The following is a 20,503-nucleotide window of genomic DNA, read 5'->3' as shown; positions in this document are numbered from 1 at the left end:
TTCTGGGTTCTGAGTGATTGATGCTCAAGTTGTAATTTACCGGTAATAAGTATCTACATTCTATTCAGGTCTTCATCTAGTTTTACCTGGAAATGTATACCATATTAAAGTCAGACAGTCAAAATCCATTTGTCAAGACCACGACCAGTGCATCATTGTCAAGGTACTTAGAGTACTAAGTACAGTAAGTACAGTAAGTGGATATATTTCATGTGACTAATTTTTCGTGCTCAGCCGGGAAAGAAGAGTTTTGAATGTCTTTAATCCTGCAGAATCAATACATCAACTACTGAAACGTACATTTGGCAAGGAAAAATATTTGCATGCTTTTATTTTTCGCGGTAATGTCTGGTTGCGCGCAATACGCGAAAATTTCAACACCACAATTTCCACTTTTACAGTAAAGGATGTATGCAAAGTTTTCTACTACAATACCAATGTGCCTTGTTTCATTTTCTATTTCATTTATATCATTTCAGAAATTGATGAAACTGTGGAGCTCACAAGAGGACACTTGGGACTTGAAGAAGCAGTATGGCAGCTGGGAGACATCTTGTACTTGCCACAGTTGCCTGTGTCAACCCTGGTGATGTTACTTACCAAGCATGCACTGCCTGTTACACCAAGCTTGTAAAGATTAGCGAGCCAGAGAAGTAAGTTTCCAATAACTGTGTTATGTTGGATAAGAAGAATACTGAATGTAAACAGTTGAAGTGCAACATACACTGTTCTTTCAATTCATCATACATTTATGTACTATCAAAAGGAAAAACATTGACTGTGCATAGATTTGATGCAGATCTTAATGACATCTGTGTGCTGTCATAAAATACTATGCGGTATGTTGGTGCCAATATGTGTACATTGGATTCAACAAAGTCACAACTATTTATTATTTATTATACATGTACTCCTAAGTGAGTAGCTGTGAAACAAAAGCAGCAATAAGATTCAAAAGAATGATGCTTGTGCAGGCTCCTAGTGTGCATACATATACACTAAATGTAATTTCATGTATATAATGAATGTGAAATACAAATATCACTCTACCAATATACCACCAAACTGTATATTTGTCCAGATTACAGTGTGCAAGATGTGGCAAAGTGTACACAGATCATGAAACAACTCACCGCTACAGACTGGGACTGAGTGTCGTGGATCGTATTGTGTGTAGAGAGATTACAGTCTTTGGCTCCTGTTTGGATGCTGTCTTCGGGATAGATGCTACCAGTCTGTCAAGGTAAAACTGGAGAAAAATATCAAATCAAAGTCCTAGAGCTGGTTAATGTTGCATAAATTGTACAGTTATACTGATGAGTCATTTCAAAGAAATACATGTAGATTCTTTGTCCAGAGGAAATACTTTCTGAAAATCCAGACATGTTCTTGTTAAACATGTGTAAGTCAACCCTGGTCAACGGGGTAGAATGTGGTAATGTTCGAGCTGATTCATACAAAATGACTTCACTATCGTCGGATGTTAATCAATGCATCAGTAGGTCACGGTGATCAGTGTACACAGGCATTGTCTTGAAATCAGAGCATGGGATTGTTCTTTCAAAATCAAAATAATATCAGGCAAATTGGCAACAATAATTACAATTTTGCTAGTTTGCAGAACAAACAAACATTTTGTTACTACTGTTCGCATTATTACTGGAGTGCACTGTATTCAACTTTGTTGTGTGTTTATTACACAACTCACACTTAAAGACCCTTTTTTGGCTGATGTTATCAGACCCTATGATGCACTTTAACTGCTAATACTGTAAATCATAGTTGAATTATGTATATAGTGCTTTTTTTCATTGGCACAGAGCTTTGAACCAAGAGACACTGAATGATGTTAAGTACACCAGTTTCCTGGTTATGAAGGAGATTGCTTCAAGCATTACTATTTCCTCATCAATCATCAAAGGACAAAAAAAAATCCCAAATGTAATTGTTGTTTTCATTCAGGTACTTGAAGCACATTGAAGAGCACCATCTATCAAGAGAAAATATGACTGATCTCCTGCAAGGAACTGTGCATGCTACTTTGACAGGATTGCCCTTTTACTTCGGATTCAAATCATCATGTCTTCTGCCAACACTCAGGACGAAAGCCTCAGTGACAACTCATATGTCTCTCGCAGACGTGGGCGCCATTGACGAGAACTTAGTTGCACTTCAAATATTTCCTCCCTCTTGCAAATGGAATATCCCAACAGTGATGCAGAGATTTGCACTTTCCCTTACCAAGGCAGTCAGCCCAGTTGGTGTCATGGGTGAAAAAGCCACGGGTATATGTGAGGGTGATGATGCTTGTCCCCTGCAACTCTATCACACATCTAGTGACAGTGACAAACTTGTTGGGGATGCTATCATCATGCAAGAAGAGCAGATAGATAGACAAAGCTCTGTGGATGATGCTTCTGTGCTCACATCTCAGCAGAGTGTGAGAAGCCACAGTGGCATGTCACACGAGGAGTCTTCCATTGCTGGTCTTTCCATCAGTCTAAGCGTGCCAAGTTTGCGACTCAGCTGCGATGGAGTGTCACTTTTAGGGAGCAGGAGAGATTCAAGTCAACAGCATACAAATATTACCACCATTTCAGAAAGTGATTGCAAGTTGGAAAGCGATTCAGGTAATCATATTGTGATGCCAAGTGTAGTGGTGGCTCGACAGTCAAGAAAGGACATCAAATCTGCAGGCAGCAAAGCATGGGATAAGGGAAGTGTGAAAGCTCCAGTATACAACCATGATGAAGGAATGAAAGTTAACTCACAAAATATAGAAAACATTCCATCATGTGCAGCAGAAAGGGTAAGAGATGTCAGTAGGACTTTCTCTGAAGACAAAGATTTGCTTCATGGCACTCCCAGAGCATCAACCAGAGACGTTCCAAAATGTGTGAATGCTACAGTACATTGTAGTGCTACTCATGGTCATAGGTCTGATGCAGTTCCTGCTAATGCTCTTGATGGCTCCTTTGAGTATGACACCAACTACTGGCTTGAGGAGAGCAGTTTGGATCGATGGTCCTTCTGTGAGCACATAGAGGAAACGTCAAAATGTTTCCTCATGCAAAGTGATAACTCTAAAAGCATGTCGAACAATCCTGCCGAAGAAGTATCTGTGGCAAATTGGTCCAAGTATGATTTCCCTGAGGATCTACCCTTCTCAGAAGATTTAGACCAGTTCTTGCAAGATGTTGAAGAAGAATATGCTCTCACAAAGAAATTTGACCCTGAATCACTAAAAGATGCTAGTCTATGTAAACGAAGTGATGCAAGTGTAGAAAGGCAGGCTAAAAAGTGCAAGGAGTGTGTTGCAATGAAATGTCACAGACAAAATTTATCTGAAAGTGAGTCTTGTCAAGGGACAGTTAATGGAGATTGTGTGGAAAATTCCAAAAGTCTGTCTAGGAAGGACTCAAGAAAAGATATCACTGCCAGAGTTCGTGTTATGTCAGAACATCAGTTGCTTGCATCACATGACAGAACTAGAGGAGAATTCAGTCTTCAAGAAAGGGAATGCAGCACTGTGAACACGTGTGAACATTCTTCAAAATGCAAGGACTATCCTTTATTATGTGACATTAGGAGCTGTTCAGATCTAATAGTAACTGATAAGGAAGTCCACGCAGCAGAAAAAGACAGACTTATGTCACCCATCACAGATCCTAGTGCTGCAGGAACAGCAAGCAATGCTTCAGAGAGAAGAGACGGGGTAGAAAGGACAGGTGGAGAAATGCCTTATCTTGCACAAAGTACCAAGGAACCAACTCTGTGCTCTCCTGGTGAAGTGAATGATTACACTGATGAAAGAGGTGATCGTGAGGATGATTTCAACTCATATGGTTTTCCAGGTTGCAGCCAGAGTCCAGTACTATTTTCACAGTCACAATCCCCTGTTGCCTCATCACCTTTACCAAGACACTTCTCAGCCTCTGGTCAAGTCAAAATTCCTGTATCAGGAGCTGGCATCCTGGGGAAAACAAAACCTATCAAAGACCAACTTAGCGACAGTCCAAGAACTTGCCGAGCCAACACCTCCCAAGAGCATTGCCTAAAAGTCCAGTCTAGTGTGCAACCATCCATAACAGGACAATGCCAAATGGAATCTTTCAAAAGAAATTGTCACATGCAAAATAAAGAAAATATGCTGAAAGATGGCGATTGTTCATTTGAAGGAACCCCAAATTTGTTCTCCCAGGTTTTGTCAGGTGAAACCTCATTTTGCAACTCACCTGTTCTTCGAAGCAGATTATCCAAACTGACTTGTAAGAAGAGGTCAATTCCACTCAGGGAGGTGTGTCTGCAGAAAACAAGAGCCTGGAAAATGTCCAGCACTCCCCGCGAGAGGAAGATCGATGCACGTGAGAGAATGTTTGATAGTCCATCAGTCTGTGGCACTCCAGACTTGTTTTCGGACGGTGGTAGTCCAGTCAGGATGGATGGGTTTGATGAGTCCTTGCAAAAAGATGAAGTTTGTCTGGACAAATCTCTATTCACAGATGTTGAGGAGTGTTTTGAATGTACCCCAGATTTGTTCTGAGCTAAGGAATGAAATGATGTAAATAAGAACTCTGTCTCTTTGTTTAAGAGCTGCGTACCTTCAGGTGCTATAGCCAACAATGAACACGGTATCTGCAGGTTGAAAGAGAAGGGCAGATGCACTGATGAGTAATGTAATCCTCTATCTCCCCCCAAGTCTTTGGCGTGAAGAAAATGTCAAGAGTCCAAAACGTGACAAAGACTGATCCAGTAATACCGCGGTGTGGTAATAATAACGCTGGGAATACAAATGTAGGTCCATAAAGTTCCGTAGGCAAAAGAGTGAAATCCATAATAACAACACTGAACGTAGGAACGCGAAAACAAACCAAAGTTAGAACAATGTTCAGAATCCAAAACTGCTGGTAAGCACAACTATAACACAGGAACACAACAACAATTTCAAGGGAACTGCATGGCTGAAATCACATGGAGTAATCCGCGTGCCAAGCAGGCTGTCTGGTGCGACGGGCAGAGCGTCGGGGTGCAGCAGGGGTGCCAGGCGAGGGGGAAGCGACGAGTGCAGGAGCTGGAAGCGGGTCAGGAGGTGTGGGAGGTGTCTCGCGTGGCGTCCCTGGGCAGTCAGCAGTAGGGGGGATGGCCGTATGGAGATGACGCCGTCTAGGAGAAGCATCACTGGTTGTCATCTGAAGTGGAGGATCACTGGGAACTGGTTCAGGGTTGCAGTGGGGAACATCAGCAGCGCCGGTTGGGTGTGGTGAGGGTGGTACGCATCTCGCAGGGTTGGAGAGGGGTATGGGTGCTGGCCGGTGAGGAGCAGAGATGTCGACCTCCATAGTCAGTGGGGGTGGGCGCTGTTGAACAGGGACATACTTCCGAAGGAATTTCCTGTTACGGAGGGTGACCCTCCCAGAACCGTCAACCCGAATGACGTATTGGTCATACTGTCGGACCTCAACTACAGTCCCGGTCCTGTCCCACTTAAGTGGATGTGGTCCTGTCTGATTCTGAATCCGGACATGGTCTCCAACAGCAAGGGGGAGGTGTCGTTTGGTATGCTCAGCCCAACGTTCCGCATCTCTCATGTGGCGGGTGCGAAGTGCCTCTTCCCGAGCTACCAGGGTTTCACGCCATGCCTGGTGCGGTAAGTATTTGCCAGGAGCAACAGGGATGAAGTCTTGGATGGCATGGCCAAAGACACACATAGCCGGAGACAACTTGGTGTCCCTATCGGGCGTGTTTCGGTACTGTAGCATGGCACGTTGGAAGGCGTCAGTGTCCAGGGCACCTGTAGGGCTGGTGTTGGACATGATAAGGCGCTTCACAGATTTGACGGCTACCTCAGCCCGACAGTTGCTATGTGGATATGCGACAGAAGAAAGTCTGTGATGAACACCCCAGTCCTTGAGGAAGCAGCGCGTGGTAACTGCCGTGAATTCAGGTCCACCATCTGATGCTAATTCGTCTGGAATCCCAAAGGTGGCGAATGTCCGTCGCAGGCAAGAAATGAGTCCAGGTGCTCCCTGAGTGGATCGCTCAACGATTGGCCAATTGGAGTAGCGGTCTACAATGACCAAGTAGTTGCAGCCTTTGTAGTGAAAGTAGTCTGCGCAGACACATTGGAAGGGGTAGGCCGGAGACAGCAGAGGAGTTGGTGGTGCGCTCGGGTTGGAGGGTGCAATCCTGTTGCATTGGTGACACTGTGCACGGAGGGCCGCGATGGCTGGAGTGATCCCAGGCCAAAAGACGGAGGACTCCGCTCTGGCAGTCATGGAGGTGACACCTTGGTGTGCAGCATGCAGATGAGCCAGGACTTCCTCCCGGAGAGATGGTGGAATGACAATGCGATCCTTGTAGAGGATGATACCATCAACTGCAGAAAGTGCATCACGGAAAGGGAAGTATTCCCGGATAGTTGTGGGGAGCTCATGACGAAATTCCGGCATGCCAGCTTCGATAGCATTGAGGAGCGCCTGCATGTTGTCATCACTGGCTGTGGCAGTACGGACCCTGTCCCACGTGACTGATTTCAAGTGGAGTGATTCCAGGGCACATGTGACAGAGGAGAGCATGCAAACCTCGACAGAGTTGTCGTGGGGGGTCATGGTGCGGAGACCCGTCATGAGGGTTGCGGAATGCAGGAACGTGGCGGGGGTCAATGCGATCGTGGCAATGTCGTCAGGCAGGTGCAGTTTTTCAGGTTCACCAGTTGGGTGGCGAGAAAGACAGTCTGTGGCACGGTGCCTGACGCCGGGAATATGAACCATGCGGAACCTGTAGCGCAGGGTTTTCTCCTTCAAATTCCTCAGGCGGGGATTGGGGATGTCCTGAAGGGCACGGTCTGCGAAGATCTTGAGGAGGGGTTTATGATCAACCGCTATGATGAGGTCCTCACAGCCCAAGACAAAATATCTCGCCTTGTCCAGGGCGTCAGCGACAGCAAGGGCTTCGCCTTCCACTGGAGCATAGCGTGTCTCAGCGGCATGAGTGAACGTGCTGCCGACGAGGGTGATCTTCCAGCCCGAATTGCAGCAGAAGGGTTCAACGTCGTTGCAGCTGCAGTGTTTTTGCAGGAGCCAGAAGCCAATGCCATCCTTGGACCAATCCGTGGCAAGACAGGTGGGTTTGCTTGGGTCAAAAATGCGCACACCTTCTTCAATCTCACTGGCAATAGCAGCTTTGGACTCGTCGAATGCTCTCTGGAGGGCTGCAGTCCACACGAAGGGTGTTTTAGGCTTCAACAGTTCACGGAATGGTAGCATCTTCTCAGCCATACTGAAGGCATAGGACACTTGATTGACAAGACCAAACCAGGAGCGCACGTCCGTGATGTCAGTAGGCGTAGGGAAGTCAAGGATTGCCTGTAAGTACTTCTGGCATGGGCGAACACTGTCTGGAGTAATCTCAAATCCAGCGAATTCCACGACATCTGCACCAAATGTGAACTTCTTGGGATTGAGGGTGATCCCATTGCGGCCGCAGATATCCAGCCATTCGACAGCCTGGAAGAAACTGTCCCGCAGCGTGTCAGCCCACAGGAGGACGTCGTCGACACATTTCGTCCTGTTGTGGATGCTGGAGACAATCTCATCATACCGCCTGGTGTATCCGTCTCCAGAGGCAATATACCCTTGAGGGGCTGTCTTGTAGCGGTACCTGCCCCACGGAGTAATGAAGGTGGTGAGGTGTCGGTCCTCGGGACATAAGGGGACACTGTGATAACCGTTCCATGCATCAAGTACGGTCTTTTTCTTGCCATGAGGAACGGATCATGCCTGGATGAAGGGCGATGGTGTGTGATGTGTTTCACGAGTAGCGTGTGCGTTGAGAGCCTGGAGGTCAACTGTTCGACGTGGTTTACCATCCTTCTTAGCACACACCACCATCCTGTGGCACCAGGTAACGGGCTCTCCAATGGGGACGGGTTCCAGTACACCCAACTGTACATCGTGATCTAAGCCAGCCTTGACGGCATCCCGCCAATGGAGCGGGACTGGCACAGGCGTGTGATGGGCGACTGGCTCCGCATCTGGGTCCACCATCAATTTCATAGGGGGGCTGTCCATGAGCGGCAGGGGTTGATGCTCGCACGTGTTGAATGTGCTGGACTGGTAATAGTCAAGGAGATATTGTTGGAGCTTCACCCGGTTTGCCTCAGTTGCAGGGAATGGCAGTTCGGTAGGAGGCGGTGGGGGCAGTTGGCGTCGAGGGCAGGTACAGGCGATCCGTTCGGGGGCCTCCTTAAGGGTGGCGGCCTTGTCCAATTGGGGTGCACCTGGTGCCATGCCAAGAGTGGGGAAGCTGTCAGGGATGATCCCCAAATCGATGCAGGCCTCTTTGATGAGGAAGAGCTTGTCAGAATTGTCTGTGATGTAAGTCAGTTGCCGAGACTCGACGACGTGGCCAAGGGGATTCCTGCCCGATAGGCGTAGAGGAACAGCACCAAGGATCGTAATGCCACCATTAGTTGCAGTGTGCATCTCCATGGTAACTGGAATGAGATCTTGCTGGCGTAGCCCGAGGCGGTGGAGGACCTTCAGACCGGCGAGGCAGCTCTGGCACCCAGTGTCTGCCATGGCTGGGATGGCACTGGTTTGCGAGGGGGATGAGAGGTTAAATCCGAGAGCTTGGTAGTCCCCTGGGACAGCCTGCACGGTCACGTTGAGGTAAGGTTGAGGTTTCGATCTCTTCCTGTGCCATGCTTTGGAAATGTCGTCATATACATGGTGGTCAATGGGGAGGCCAGGTGGGTGTCCAACATCGCGAATGGTGCACAGGGCGTCAAAGATGGCCCCTTCCTGCTCGCCCAATGAGGGCGACTGTGGGACCTTTGGCTTGCCTTTGCTGCGGCAGACATCCTCGACATGATGAAACTTGTCGCAGTGTCCGCATTTATGTCCGTATGCTGGGCACTGCGACTTGCGGACTCGAGTGGGAGCGCTCCGTCCGTGCCCCTTCTTTCCGCAGTAGGCGCATAGTTCTTGCCGTTCCTTGGGATGTGCCTGCTTTGCTTTCCTATAGGAACTGCTGGCTGCTTCCACCGTGTGCGAGTCAAGGAGTGAGGAGGCAGAGCGTTTACCGGCCTCTTTCGCTTCAATGAACTGGAAGACTTCTTCTAGGCCCATATCTTGTTTTTTGTCGCCTAGGAGATCGAGTTGGATTTCAGAGTCGGCGATTCCCCTGGTTAGCACATCCCGCATAATTGTGTCAGTGTAATTAACATCTGCACCACAGGAGGGGCAGGCTATGATGAATTTGCAAATGTCTGCCTGACCTCGTAGGCGAGCTCCGAAGCTGCGAACTGTCTCGTCTCTATCTTGACGCATGTTGTGGAGCGTTACACGGGCAACCATGGTGTTCTCCTCACGAACCGCAAGCTTCTTGATGGCTGCCAGCACCTCGTCCTCAGTTTTGTTGGTGAGGCTGCCACCAGCGGCTCTTGTGAGGTCCTTCCGGAGGGGTTCATCGCAACATTCAAGGAGCTGTACGACCCTGTCTTTCCCTGTGATCTTGGTGGCATCCACATAGTCGGACCACCTTGACGTGAAGTAGTTCCATTCCTCGCTGGTACCAGCAGCAGCAACCGTTGGCCTCTTAACCTTCTCTACCTTGGCAACTTGTCCAGAGGTGTGAATGGCAGTGTGGGCGGTGAGGAGGGCAGCTACGATGGCGGCGTCAAGGTCTGGTGTGGTGTAGTCACAGTTGGGTATGGGGCAGCTAACCGCAGGCATGTTGGCGAGTTGATCGAATTAAGTTCACAATACCGTGTTCATAAATAAGAACTCTGTCTCTTTGTTTAAGAGCTGCGTACCTTCAGGTGCTATAGCCAACAATGAACACGGTATCTGCAGGTTGAAAGAGAAGGGCAGATGCACTGATGAGTAATGTAATCCTCTATGATGCACGTATAGTAAAACATAAGGTGATTAAAGCCACAACTCAACGGAGGCTTTCAGTTATCAAATCAGTGAGTGGATAGTAATGTGGACACTAAATTACTGGTAGAACAGCACTTTTGTTGGCTAGATAACTTATTTGAATTTTATTTTGCGAGTTTTAAGATTTGCCATGCCAAAGAATAAGACTTGCATTTAACAGTGGCTAACTGTAGTCCTGGGTGGATCTGTTTGCTTTTCCACTCACATTCATTGTAAAAGAAACAAGAAAGCTGTATTTAAAAGTTTCTGTGTCTGTTATTGTGTGTGAGAAGAAGGAGAAGAAACACTTTATGCATTGTAACTGCATTTGCGCCAAAAGACATACAATGTACATGCAATTAGCAAGCAACTGGTATTTTAACAATGTACAAATCCTAGTAAATGATGACCATGAATTCTCAGATTGACATACCCGGGTTCATGCATTCTACAGTGCACTCCCGTTATAACGAAATGCTCGGGACCGGCAGTTTTCTTTGGTTATAACAAAATTTCATTATAACCGAACAAATACAATATACGGCTATAACGAAAACAAGGAAACCACGTATATATATCATATTTTGTTTGCTGAATACTCATCATACACTGGAAAGCTATGTGAAATGTGATGGGATAACTGTATTACATTAATAAACGCAAGTTCCCCTCAGAAACTGTGCGTGACACAAGGAGCAAACACACAGTGGTGTGAAGCGTGCACCCATGCAGAGATGCTATAAATGCTTGTTTTGCTACGTGTTTTTGAAAGCAATTCGCATTTCGTTATAATGGAGCACATTTCTTTTATTTTTGTTTGTCTGTGGCGCTCGGAAAAGACTTCGTTATAACGGAAATTTCGCTAATGATATGTAACCATGTCCGTTATAAGCGAATTTTGTACCATAGACTTTAATGGTAATAATTTTGGGACCAGAAGATTTACTTCGTTATAACGAAATTTCGTTATAACTGTGTTCGTTGTAATGGGAGTGCACTGTAATATCAAGTACTTGTAGTTGGCGTGAAGGAGTATGAGGGATGAGCAATTTGAAGGTACAAGACGACATCCTCAGAGCACTGGACAACAAGCTCATTACCTTCATCGTCTTCTTAGACATGTCTGCCGCATTTGACTGTGTTTACCATGATATTATGCTGGCTCGCTTAACGAGCCACTTTGGCATCTTTGGGAGTGTGAAATCTTGGTTCACCTTTTACCTCTCCGACCGCAGCTTCAGGTTGAAGGTTACAAGTGAGCTTTCGGAACCAGCGTCTCTTGCTTTCGGAGTTCCTCGAGGTTCCGTACTAGGCCCGCAACTTTTCAGTCTATATACTCAACCCATGGCTGACATCAATCACCATGAGGGCATACGGCACCATAGCTATGCTGATGATGTGCAACTCTACACCTCTGCAGACCCGAAGGACAGTCGAGCAATTGAACTTGCTCTCACCACATTATCTACATGTGTCAGGGACCTACAGCTGTGGATGGAGGGTAATCTGTTATAACTGAACTGTGACAAAACTGAATTCCTTGCTGTTGCTAATCCACGGCTCCATCCCTTGATATCTGATGTCACCCTGACCGTTGGTAATGTCGTCATTCATCCATCAAGTTCAGTTAGAAGCCTGAGTGTCGAAATTAACTGCTCCATGAAGCTGAATCACCATGTTTCTTTTCTAAGCAGTTCACTTCATTTCCATCTCTCAAATACAGTGTATTGCATGTATCAGGCCTTTCCTCGATCAGAAAGCTTGTGAGCATGCTGTGAGAGCTCTCATTGCCTCACGAATAGACTACGCATACTCCATGCTGTCTGGTACTTCTTCAAGTAATGTCCAGCACCTTCAACATGCTCAAAACTGAGCTGCACCCTTACAAAAAAGAACCATGGTTTTACCATGGTAATACCATGGTATGGTAATGAACCATGGAAACCTGGTAATTTTGCCCTGGTAAAACCATGGTACATTACCATGGTATTACCATGGGAAAATACCATGGTATTACTGCTCTTACCATGTACCATGGTATATTACCATGGTATTACTGTGCTTACCAAATACCATGGTACCGGTACCATGGTACAATACCATGGTATTTCTGAGGTGATTTTACCATGGTATTACCATGGTATTACCCTGGTATTACCATGGTATTTACAATTTGAAAAGAAAAATAACATTAATGGTCGTGTATTTACAGCTTGCAGTACGTACTAGTATGTTGCCTACATAACCTGGCCTCGAATCACATACACCTGTTCCTACACTATTGTACAAGACCTACATCCTAATCTATACAGGTCTACCTATCTGTATACCTAGAGTATACATCCTATTCCTAGATACATTGCTAGTGTATCAGTTCTTTATATATGGGCTGATATCTGAAAAGGTTTAAGGCATGGTTACTAACTACATGTCATGCATAATATTAGTCCTATCAAAATATGAATATGCATTGTTATAACACAAGTTAAAATAGTTGGTAACAAAAGAGAAATTTCCCAACATACTTCAAAGTTTAAACCCAGAATATATACTTTGGGTTTTTATGTCTTTTATCTATTTTCTCACCTTTTGCATGTTAGATGCTCTCTCATGAATATTCATGAGCGATACAGAAACCAAGTCAAAACATGGTTCGTGCAACTTGAATCAACTTGTGTTACATTTTCCAGTTGGGTTAATGAGGTTTAAACTGCATGGGAAGAAGTCAGTTCTTGGTACCATGGATATATTAGTACTAACCGGGTGTTTGCACTCACCCACACCCCCCCCCCACACACACACAAGCACACACATACACACATACACACACTACACACATTCACACATATACTAAATACAGGCTGTAGTACATTTATTACATGAACATACCGGTATAATATTTTGGGTCGTAATTGGAATTTGTATGAGATAACACACAATGTGAATTAGTTCCAAAACTTTGCTTATCTTTAACGGGCCAGGCTTATTTGGCTATAAATGCTAAAAATTGCATTTTGGGAGGGAATTTCGCCTCCCCCCCCCCCCCTCCACAAGATCTCGACCATTAGTATTACGATCGTAGCGAAATTTGGCCCAAGTTACAACCACATTGTAATCTACAAAATTATGTGTTATATATCTTATAATATTTTTTTTATTGTCAATTTCTAATCTTAATTCATCAATTAATTATTTGTGCAAATTAGGCCCATCATCTTATTTTAGCCTAATTAAAAGCATTAAGAGTCTATTTCTTAATCATTTGTAAGTCTGTTTTTACATGTTTAAAGACCATGCATCAGACATTAAAGGACTTCCAAAAGCCAATTTATTATGTATATGATTTTTTTTTTAGTTTGAAATGTATTTCTTTGTTTTTTTATTGTTTCCTTTGTTTTCTTATGAGATTCTCATTGACCACTTTTATACCATAATTAGCATAAGATCAATCAATCGCAGTGATTAATGTTACAGCAGTGACAGCTCCAGGGGGCCCCTTCTTTAATTTTTGATAAGATAAAAATAAATAAATAAAAAGAAAACAAAATGAAAATGGGCGTGTCTGCCCCCTTTAATTGCGGAAGTGGCACCATGACAGATCCCTCCCCCATCCCCACCCCCACCCCATTTACGGAATTCCTGGATCTGCTCCGATAAAGAATAGTCAGATTTTTAAAGAGTTTCTTTGTTGCTGTTTTCAATCAATCTTTGCGTCGATTTTTTTTTGTCAATCGGAGAAGGGACCGTACTTCACAAGCTTTGTCTTTTTAGTGGGTCCCTGCTTTTTTCACACAATGCATATTTCATTTATTTCACTTTTGTTACCTCAGCAACCACTGCATTGTACCCCTACTTTAGGTTTTCAATTATTGCTTTCTCTGTACAAATTACATGCATTCTACTTTCATTGAAGAAAGCGAGATTTATGTTCACCAAATAGATTATTTTGCTGTGGAAAAAACAACAATGAATTTGAAGTTGAACTTGAAAAAAAGTCAGGAAAATGTCTCATGACAGGGTCTCTTCCATCGCAGACTCGAAACATCGAGGGTGGATTCCGCCCTTCCCTCTCCTGCCACGTCCCTTAGAGTTTAAGGGGTTTACCTTTAGAATCGGTTGATATATATTTTGATTTTTCCCATTCGTTGCAAGTATACTCATAATGGTCCAATAGTTTTGACTGTAATGTATTGGTACGTTTATAATCGTTTAAAAAGTGGAATCAATTGGTAAAACTGCCAGATTTGATGAACTGGTATGAACTTCCCCAGTCATGCCAGTTTGATACATTACCCGGCTGGGTTCTACTAACTGTTACAGCCTAAACTTTATCAAAGTGCATGTAGGTTAAATCTGCATTGCGTTGAAGTTGAATAAATCTATCAGTTGTGTAAAGTCATTTGCAACAGGTATACAAGAGCCTGGTTCAAAAAAGTTGAATCTGCTGGAATCATGGAGTTGATGTTTTAGTTTGCCAGTTCTTACTGGTAAATCTGCCAGTTGTGTCCAGTCGATTCAACCTGCACCAAATTGGTCCAATTTTGTCGGGGTCATCCCACAAGTCATACGGCCCACAAGCTCGACATTGCATCATGGGGCTTATTGTAAAAGTGTCGTGGGCCTTATTTACCTAGTGTCGCAGTCATGTGGGCCTTGTTCGCTAGGTGTCAAATTCATGGGTTGTTTGATTTGTTGGCTGTATGATTTGTGGGTGTCGAACTCGAATGTGCACTCATTGTTTCTACTGTAATCAACTGGTTGTTGTATGCCATTTCACACAATTTCTTTCAAGTGGATCATCAACTGAAAAATCTGCTTGTTGTGTCCAGTTGATCCCACTTTGTCTAAGGGCATACTTTGGTCTATTTCTTCCTACTGGAATCAACCAATAGGCTTTAATGTTCCAGTTTACACAATAGATCTAATTTTTTTAATCTGTCATTTTCATTAGAACAGTTCAACTGTTAGTAGTATGGCAGGGCCCTGTGGTATAGAGCAGCGACAACACTGGAGAGGCTCTCCTGGATAAGACCTTCTTATTATTATTATTACTATTATTATTATTATTATTATTATTATTATTATCATTATTATTATTATTATTATTATTATTATTATTATTATCATCATCATTATTATCACCAGTACCACTATGCTACTACTATTAGGTATGTTGTTATTACACACATGTAACTCACTCATCACAGTTTGATCCATTTGTTCAAACTGGAGTCATCTATGTTTTCTCAGTGTACCAGTCCATTCCATCGCTTTCAAGTGGAATCAACTGGTAAATCTGCCAGTTGTGTCTAGTCAAGTTCAATACAATTATTGTATCTATACAGGAATCGGGTAGTTGATATTTCAGTATGACACTTTATTCCGTTTCTTGCAATTGGAATCCAGTGGTGAATCTGTAGGTTATGTCAATGAATTCTAATTGGTAGACAATTGCCTAGTTTATTTCATTTGTTTCAGTCTGTCAGTTGGAATGAAATGTTAGTTTGGAGTCAACTTGTCTAAGTGGAGTCAACTAGTGAGTCTGCCAGTTGAACGACATGTTTTCCAGTTGGTACAAAAAAAACTTCATAATCAATGATTTAGAGCCAGGCCATAATATTCAGCTGGAATTGATTGGGGTTTTTTTTCAGAGTGTGCCAGCTCATTCAATTTAGTGTCAGCTGGAATGGCGTGAGTTGGTATTAATTTTCATCTTTAATTGTATGGTAATTCACACATGGTAATGTGAACGAGTATCGGCCTACTTCCAGTTTGCAACTATTTGAACAAGTTGGGTCAAACGGATAGCTATAATGGGACCATTTTTTCAGCTTGTAACATTTTGCGAGATATTTAGAAACCACTCTTTGAAATGATAAAGAGCAGAAGAGGACTCAAACGTTTATTTAATGAAAACAGGCTGAGAAATGACTGAGATATCTAAAAACAAATTAAAACAAAGAGCTCCTAATGAAAGATGGGGCCTGTCAATTTCATTTTGATTTTTTTTTTTTGGGGGGGGGGGGTTGGTAATCTCAGCCATTTCAAGACGAATTTTCTTCAAAACGTTGAATCCTTCTTGAAATTACAGCTGTATATGCTCTTTCATACACTTTATTTCATGAGAGGTTTATCATCTAACAGAAAAAAATAAGTTGTAAATCTGAATCCTCATCTCAACCAGTACCTACTGTACAGTCCCTTTCAGCTATAAGAATATCATAATTGATATGTTGTTGTTGAACCATGGTATCACCATGGCTATTTTTGTGTACCCTTAGAAATACAGAAGATGACAAAAAGACTATGGTTATATATGCTGCGGTACGATTAAAGACCCTGTGGTTGTAGTACATGGTATGATGGTTATCATATGGTATCTCCGTGGTTATTCTATGGTACAAGTAGGCCTAGTAGTGCCAGAACCGTGCCATGGTATGATGGTTATTACATGGTATATCCATGGTTAATTAGTGCAGCGATACTGGGGAAATTCCTTATATACCATGGTTATTTTATGGTACAAGTGGTAATACCGTGGTGATGCCATGGTATGATGGCCATAACCCGGCATCACCATAGTTATTTTATTGTACCTGTATAGTTATACCAGGCAAATACAGTAGATGGCATGGTTTTTCCATGGTACTGGTAGTAATACCATGGTAGTGCTATGGTATAAAAATTATAACATACTATTACCATGGTTATTTTGTGTCGCCTATGGTAAAACCATGGAAATACCATAGACTTCACAGTTATTCTATAGTATACGTATCAGTACCATGGTCGTGTCATGGTATTGATAGTTTACCATGGTTTTTCTGTGGTATCACCGTGCATCACCATGGTTTTTCTGTGGTACTCGTAGCAATACCATTGATACCATGGTTTTACTATGGCAATTGAGGTTTTACCATGGTTTTTCTGTGGTATCACCATGCATCACCATGGTTTTTCTGTGGTACTCGTAGTAATACCATCGATACCATGGTTTTACTATGGCAATTGAGGTTTTACCATGGTAATACCGTAAATTTCATGGTTATTTTTTGTAAGGGCAAAGCTGGTTTTTCTAGCCAAAAAGCGTGACCATGCCTCTCCTCTTCTTCAGCAATTGCACTGGCTCCCTGTGCAAAAGCGAATCATCTACAAAATCTTGTCAATTACGTACAAATGCCTTCAGAATTGTACTCCATCTTACCTCCTGAAACTACTTTCACATCACCAATCTGAAAGACAAGGAATGCGGTCAGGCCAAGACCCAACCCGGCTATCTGTCCCTAGGACTCTCACTTGGACAGGAGACAGATCTTTTCTCAGCAGCTGCCCCGCGCCTATGGACTCAGATCCCTCAAAGTATCAGGGAATCACCATCTCTGTCAGTGTTCCAGAAATCATTGAAGACTTTCCTTTTCAATAACTGATTGATTCATTATGTACTTTTTTTTTCGCTTTGTCTGTTGTATTTTTTTTCTCCTACCTCCCAAGTGTAAGATGGATATTCTGTGAACTTGTGAAGCGCTGTGATACATGTTCACTCATTGTAAGAGCGCTATATACAACGTAAATACCAATATTGTATTGTATTGTATTCATTTCTTCTTCAGATCAGGTACATTTAGTTTGTAATGATATGAGTAGCCAAAACTGTTAATAACTAAAGAACACCATATTAACGTTTCATAGAATCAAACATAAAAAGGAATTTGCTACTTTGGGTACATTTACATCATGATTTGTAATTTCATCTCTCTGTATGATTTATAGGCCAGTTCGCGATTACATCATGCACATATTTCAGAAAATTACAACGTACCTGTATTTTTTTCAGTTGGCTAGGCACTTCATTTGTTTTTTAGAGCGACACTTAACAAGGCACTTCACTTTTTTTAAGCGACGTACAATTGTATGGCGTAAGCTTGCCTGATATTTAGCAGTTAGAGAATTTATGTTCCAACAAAAATGAACTTGCATGCACCGGGACAGTGACCCAAATGACTTGCCAATGAACACTTGAGGGCATATCTATTTCATACATTGTTTTGCATTGAATGAATTGAACTTTTTCTATTGTCAAATACATGTAGGGGTACTAGGATTTGATAAGCACTTCGTTTTGCTCGGGAGCATCTGCTGGCAAGGCTGACAAGCTTCCATTCTACTAGTTTGACCAAGCACTTAGCTAAAGAGATACATGTAGCTTCTAAAATCTTGATTTTATGCTTGAGTCAAATTCAGTAATTTCAGCCTTCTTGTGCAATATTAAGTTTCAAGTGTGTGTGCCCAATTCATGCAAGGTTGATTCCATGCATGTACTCTACATCCACTGAGAGAATGTTTGACTCTACAGTCAACCCTGCTTAAGTCAACCTTGCATAAGTCAAATAATCACCTAAGTGGAAGTCTTCTCGAGTCCTCTTCTCTTTATACAGGGACTCCCGTTATAACGATGTCCTCAGGTCCGGCAATTTTCTTTCGTTATATCAAAATTTCGTCATAACTGAACAAATAAGCAATAAAGAAGAAAGAGCGGATAATTTTGCGGCTGAATTTTTACTTCGTTGCAACCAGAATTTCGTTGTAACCGTGTTGTTGTTACCTGATTGCACTGTATTCTATTGATTTTAATCCCTCATAAGTCAGATTTTCTCTAAGTCGAAGCTGTTTCTTCAATCCAAACAAATTTGACTTAGGCAAGGTTGACTCTATATTGCATAATGGATAGGAGAGGTCAGTTCATGAAATAATGCAGCAGGTGATGTGGCACACAGAGTGTTTTGGGATGACTACTTCATCTTTACAACAAATCTATGTGCATGAATTGCCTGTTTGTGCAGCTGACTCCCGTTACAATGAAGTCCTTTGGACTGGCAGTTTTCTTTTGTTAAACTGAAATCTCATTATAACCAATCAAATAAACTATATATAAAGGTATGTGGCTGATAATTTGGGGACCTAAATTTTAATTTTGTTGTAATTGGAATTTGTTACAACCGGAAGTCTGTTATAGCCGTGTTCATTATAATGGGAGTGCACTGTAAGAGAGGTATGCTGTCCTATAGTCATCTTGACAGACATTAGCCAAAATTAATTCTGTTATACATACACTGTATATAATACTTTTATGTATATGTATACAGACTTTTACTGATATACATGTACGTGTATGTTTGACTACAGTCCTATGAATGAAAGAGAATATATTTGATCAAAGCAATTAGATTTGAACCTAACACAGGATCTCTGGACAGTCTGATTTTGTCTATTATGTATAAAAGTGTGTGCTTTCTGGTTTGTTTGTGGGTATGTGTGTAGATGTGTGTGAGCGTATGACTTATTAATACAGTGGAAACATGATATAAAGAGATCTGATATAACAAAATATGTTGTACTGTACCTGATATAACAAACTAATTTCTCTGGTCCCAATGAATGTATTTCCTTTGTTTTGTATTGTTTATTGACTACTAATATAACAAAATATCTGATAAAAAGAACAAAATGTCTTGGTCCCAAGGATCTCGTTATACTGGAGTTTCCACTGTATCTGCACTTCCATCAGTTTTTGTTTTGTTTTGTTTTGTTTTGTTTTGTTTTGTTTTTCTGGTCTGAAAGTGACCCTTTTTAGCCTCTCAAGCTGAGTGTATATGTGTATATATATATATACAATTGTATTATATATACAGTTAACAACAAAATTATTCATACCCCTGGGAAATTTTTAGTTTTGAGCAGATTTCTCACAAGTAAAGGATGGAGTGATGGTGATTGGGTGTTATATCTTGACATTTCTATTCTTATGCAAATGAGGTGAAACTGGAATTAATGTCAATTTATAGAGGTCGAATAAGAGTAAAAAGTTAACACCCCATCACCAGCACTCCATCCTTCACTTGTAAGAAATCTGCTCAAAACTAATTTCTCAGGGGTATGAATAATTTTGTTGTTAACTATATATATAGGCCTACAGTGAATTTTTGAAATTGACTACAACGTTGAACTGAATATTGTAACGAAATGTACAATGTAGTTCTGAAGCATTGTTGAATTTCCCTTATTTGTGCTCATGCACAGATCAATAGTATCTCCAGTATGCACGAACTATGAGATATAGCAAACCCACACTTGTAGATATGCACACATTTTGCTTTTCACAGTAAGACCTGCATTAAACTTAATTTGCTCTGAGTAAACAGAATTAAAGTGGAGAGAATTTATACAGTTTACATTTGCAAAGATTTTGAAAAGAAAATTCCTATACAATGTACTGTATTGTACTGTGGATGCAATTAATAACAATGCATTTAGTTTTACCCTGACTTCATGAGGGACTTCTTACAGTAATATTCGTATAAATCGTATGTAACTAGTGAACCTTCGGAATATTAACAAACTTCATTTATTTATTTTTTATTTTTTATCTTTATTTATTTTTATTATTTTTATTTTTATTTATTAAACGAACCTTTGGAGTAACGATTGTGTACATATATTCTGTACCTTCGGAATACAACTACAAGTATACCCTGTAATTTAATTGCCTTTGAAATGAAGCCTCAAATGTTCGGATCAACGAACCC

The 20,503-nt window shown here is 42.1% G+C and overlaps 1 protein-coding gene across 1 annotated transcript; it reads right to left on the bottom strand.

Annotated features, from left to right (window-relative positions):
* Positions 1–4,967: 4,967 nt before the first annotated feature.
* Positions 4,968–9,734, bottom strand: LOC139709457 (uncharacterized). Its single transcript, XM_071621423.1, has 2 exons — positions 7,779–9,734; positions 4,968–7,697 (listed from the first exon to the last, which is right to left on the bottom strand). Exons 1-2 carry the CDS (start codon positions 9,732–9,734, stop codon positions 4,968–4,970), a joined length of 4,686 nt encoding a protein of 1,561 aa, XP_071477524.1.
* Between the last annotated feature and the right edge of the window lie 10,769 nt (positions 9,735–20,503).

The sequence above is a fragment of the Diadema antillarum genome, unplaced genomic scaffold (assembly GCF_040938485.1).
Source record: "Diadema antillarum isolate AM-2024a unplaced genomic scaffold, OU_Dant_1.0 seq00001437_RagTag, whole genome shotgun sequence".
NCBI classification, from domain to species: Eukaryota; Metazoa; Echinodermata; class Echinoidea; order Diadematoida; family Diadematidae; genus Diadema; species Diadema antillarum.
This window is presented reverse-complemented; position numbering and strand designations above follow the sequence as displayed.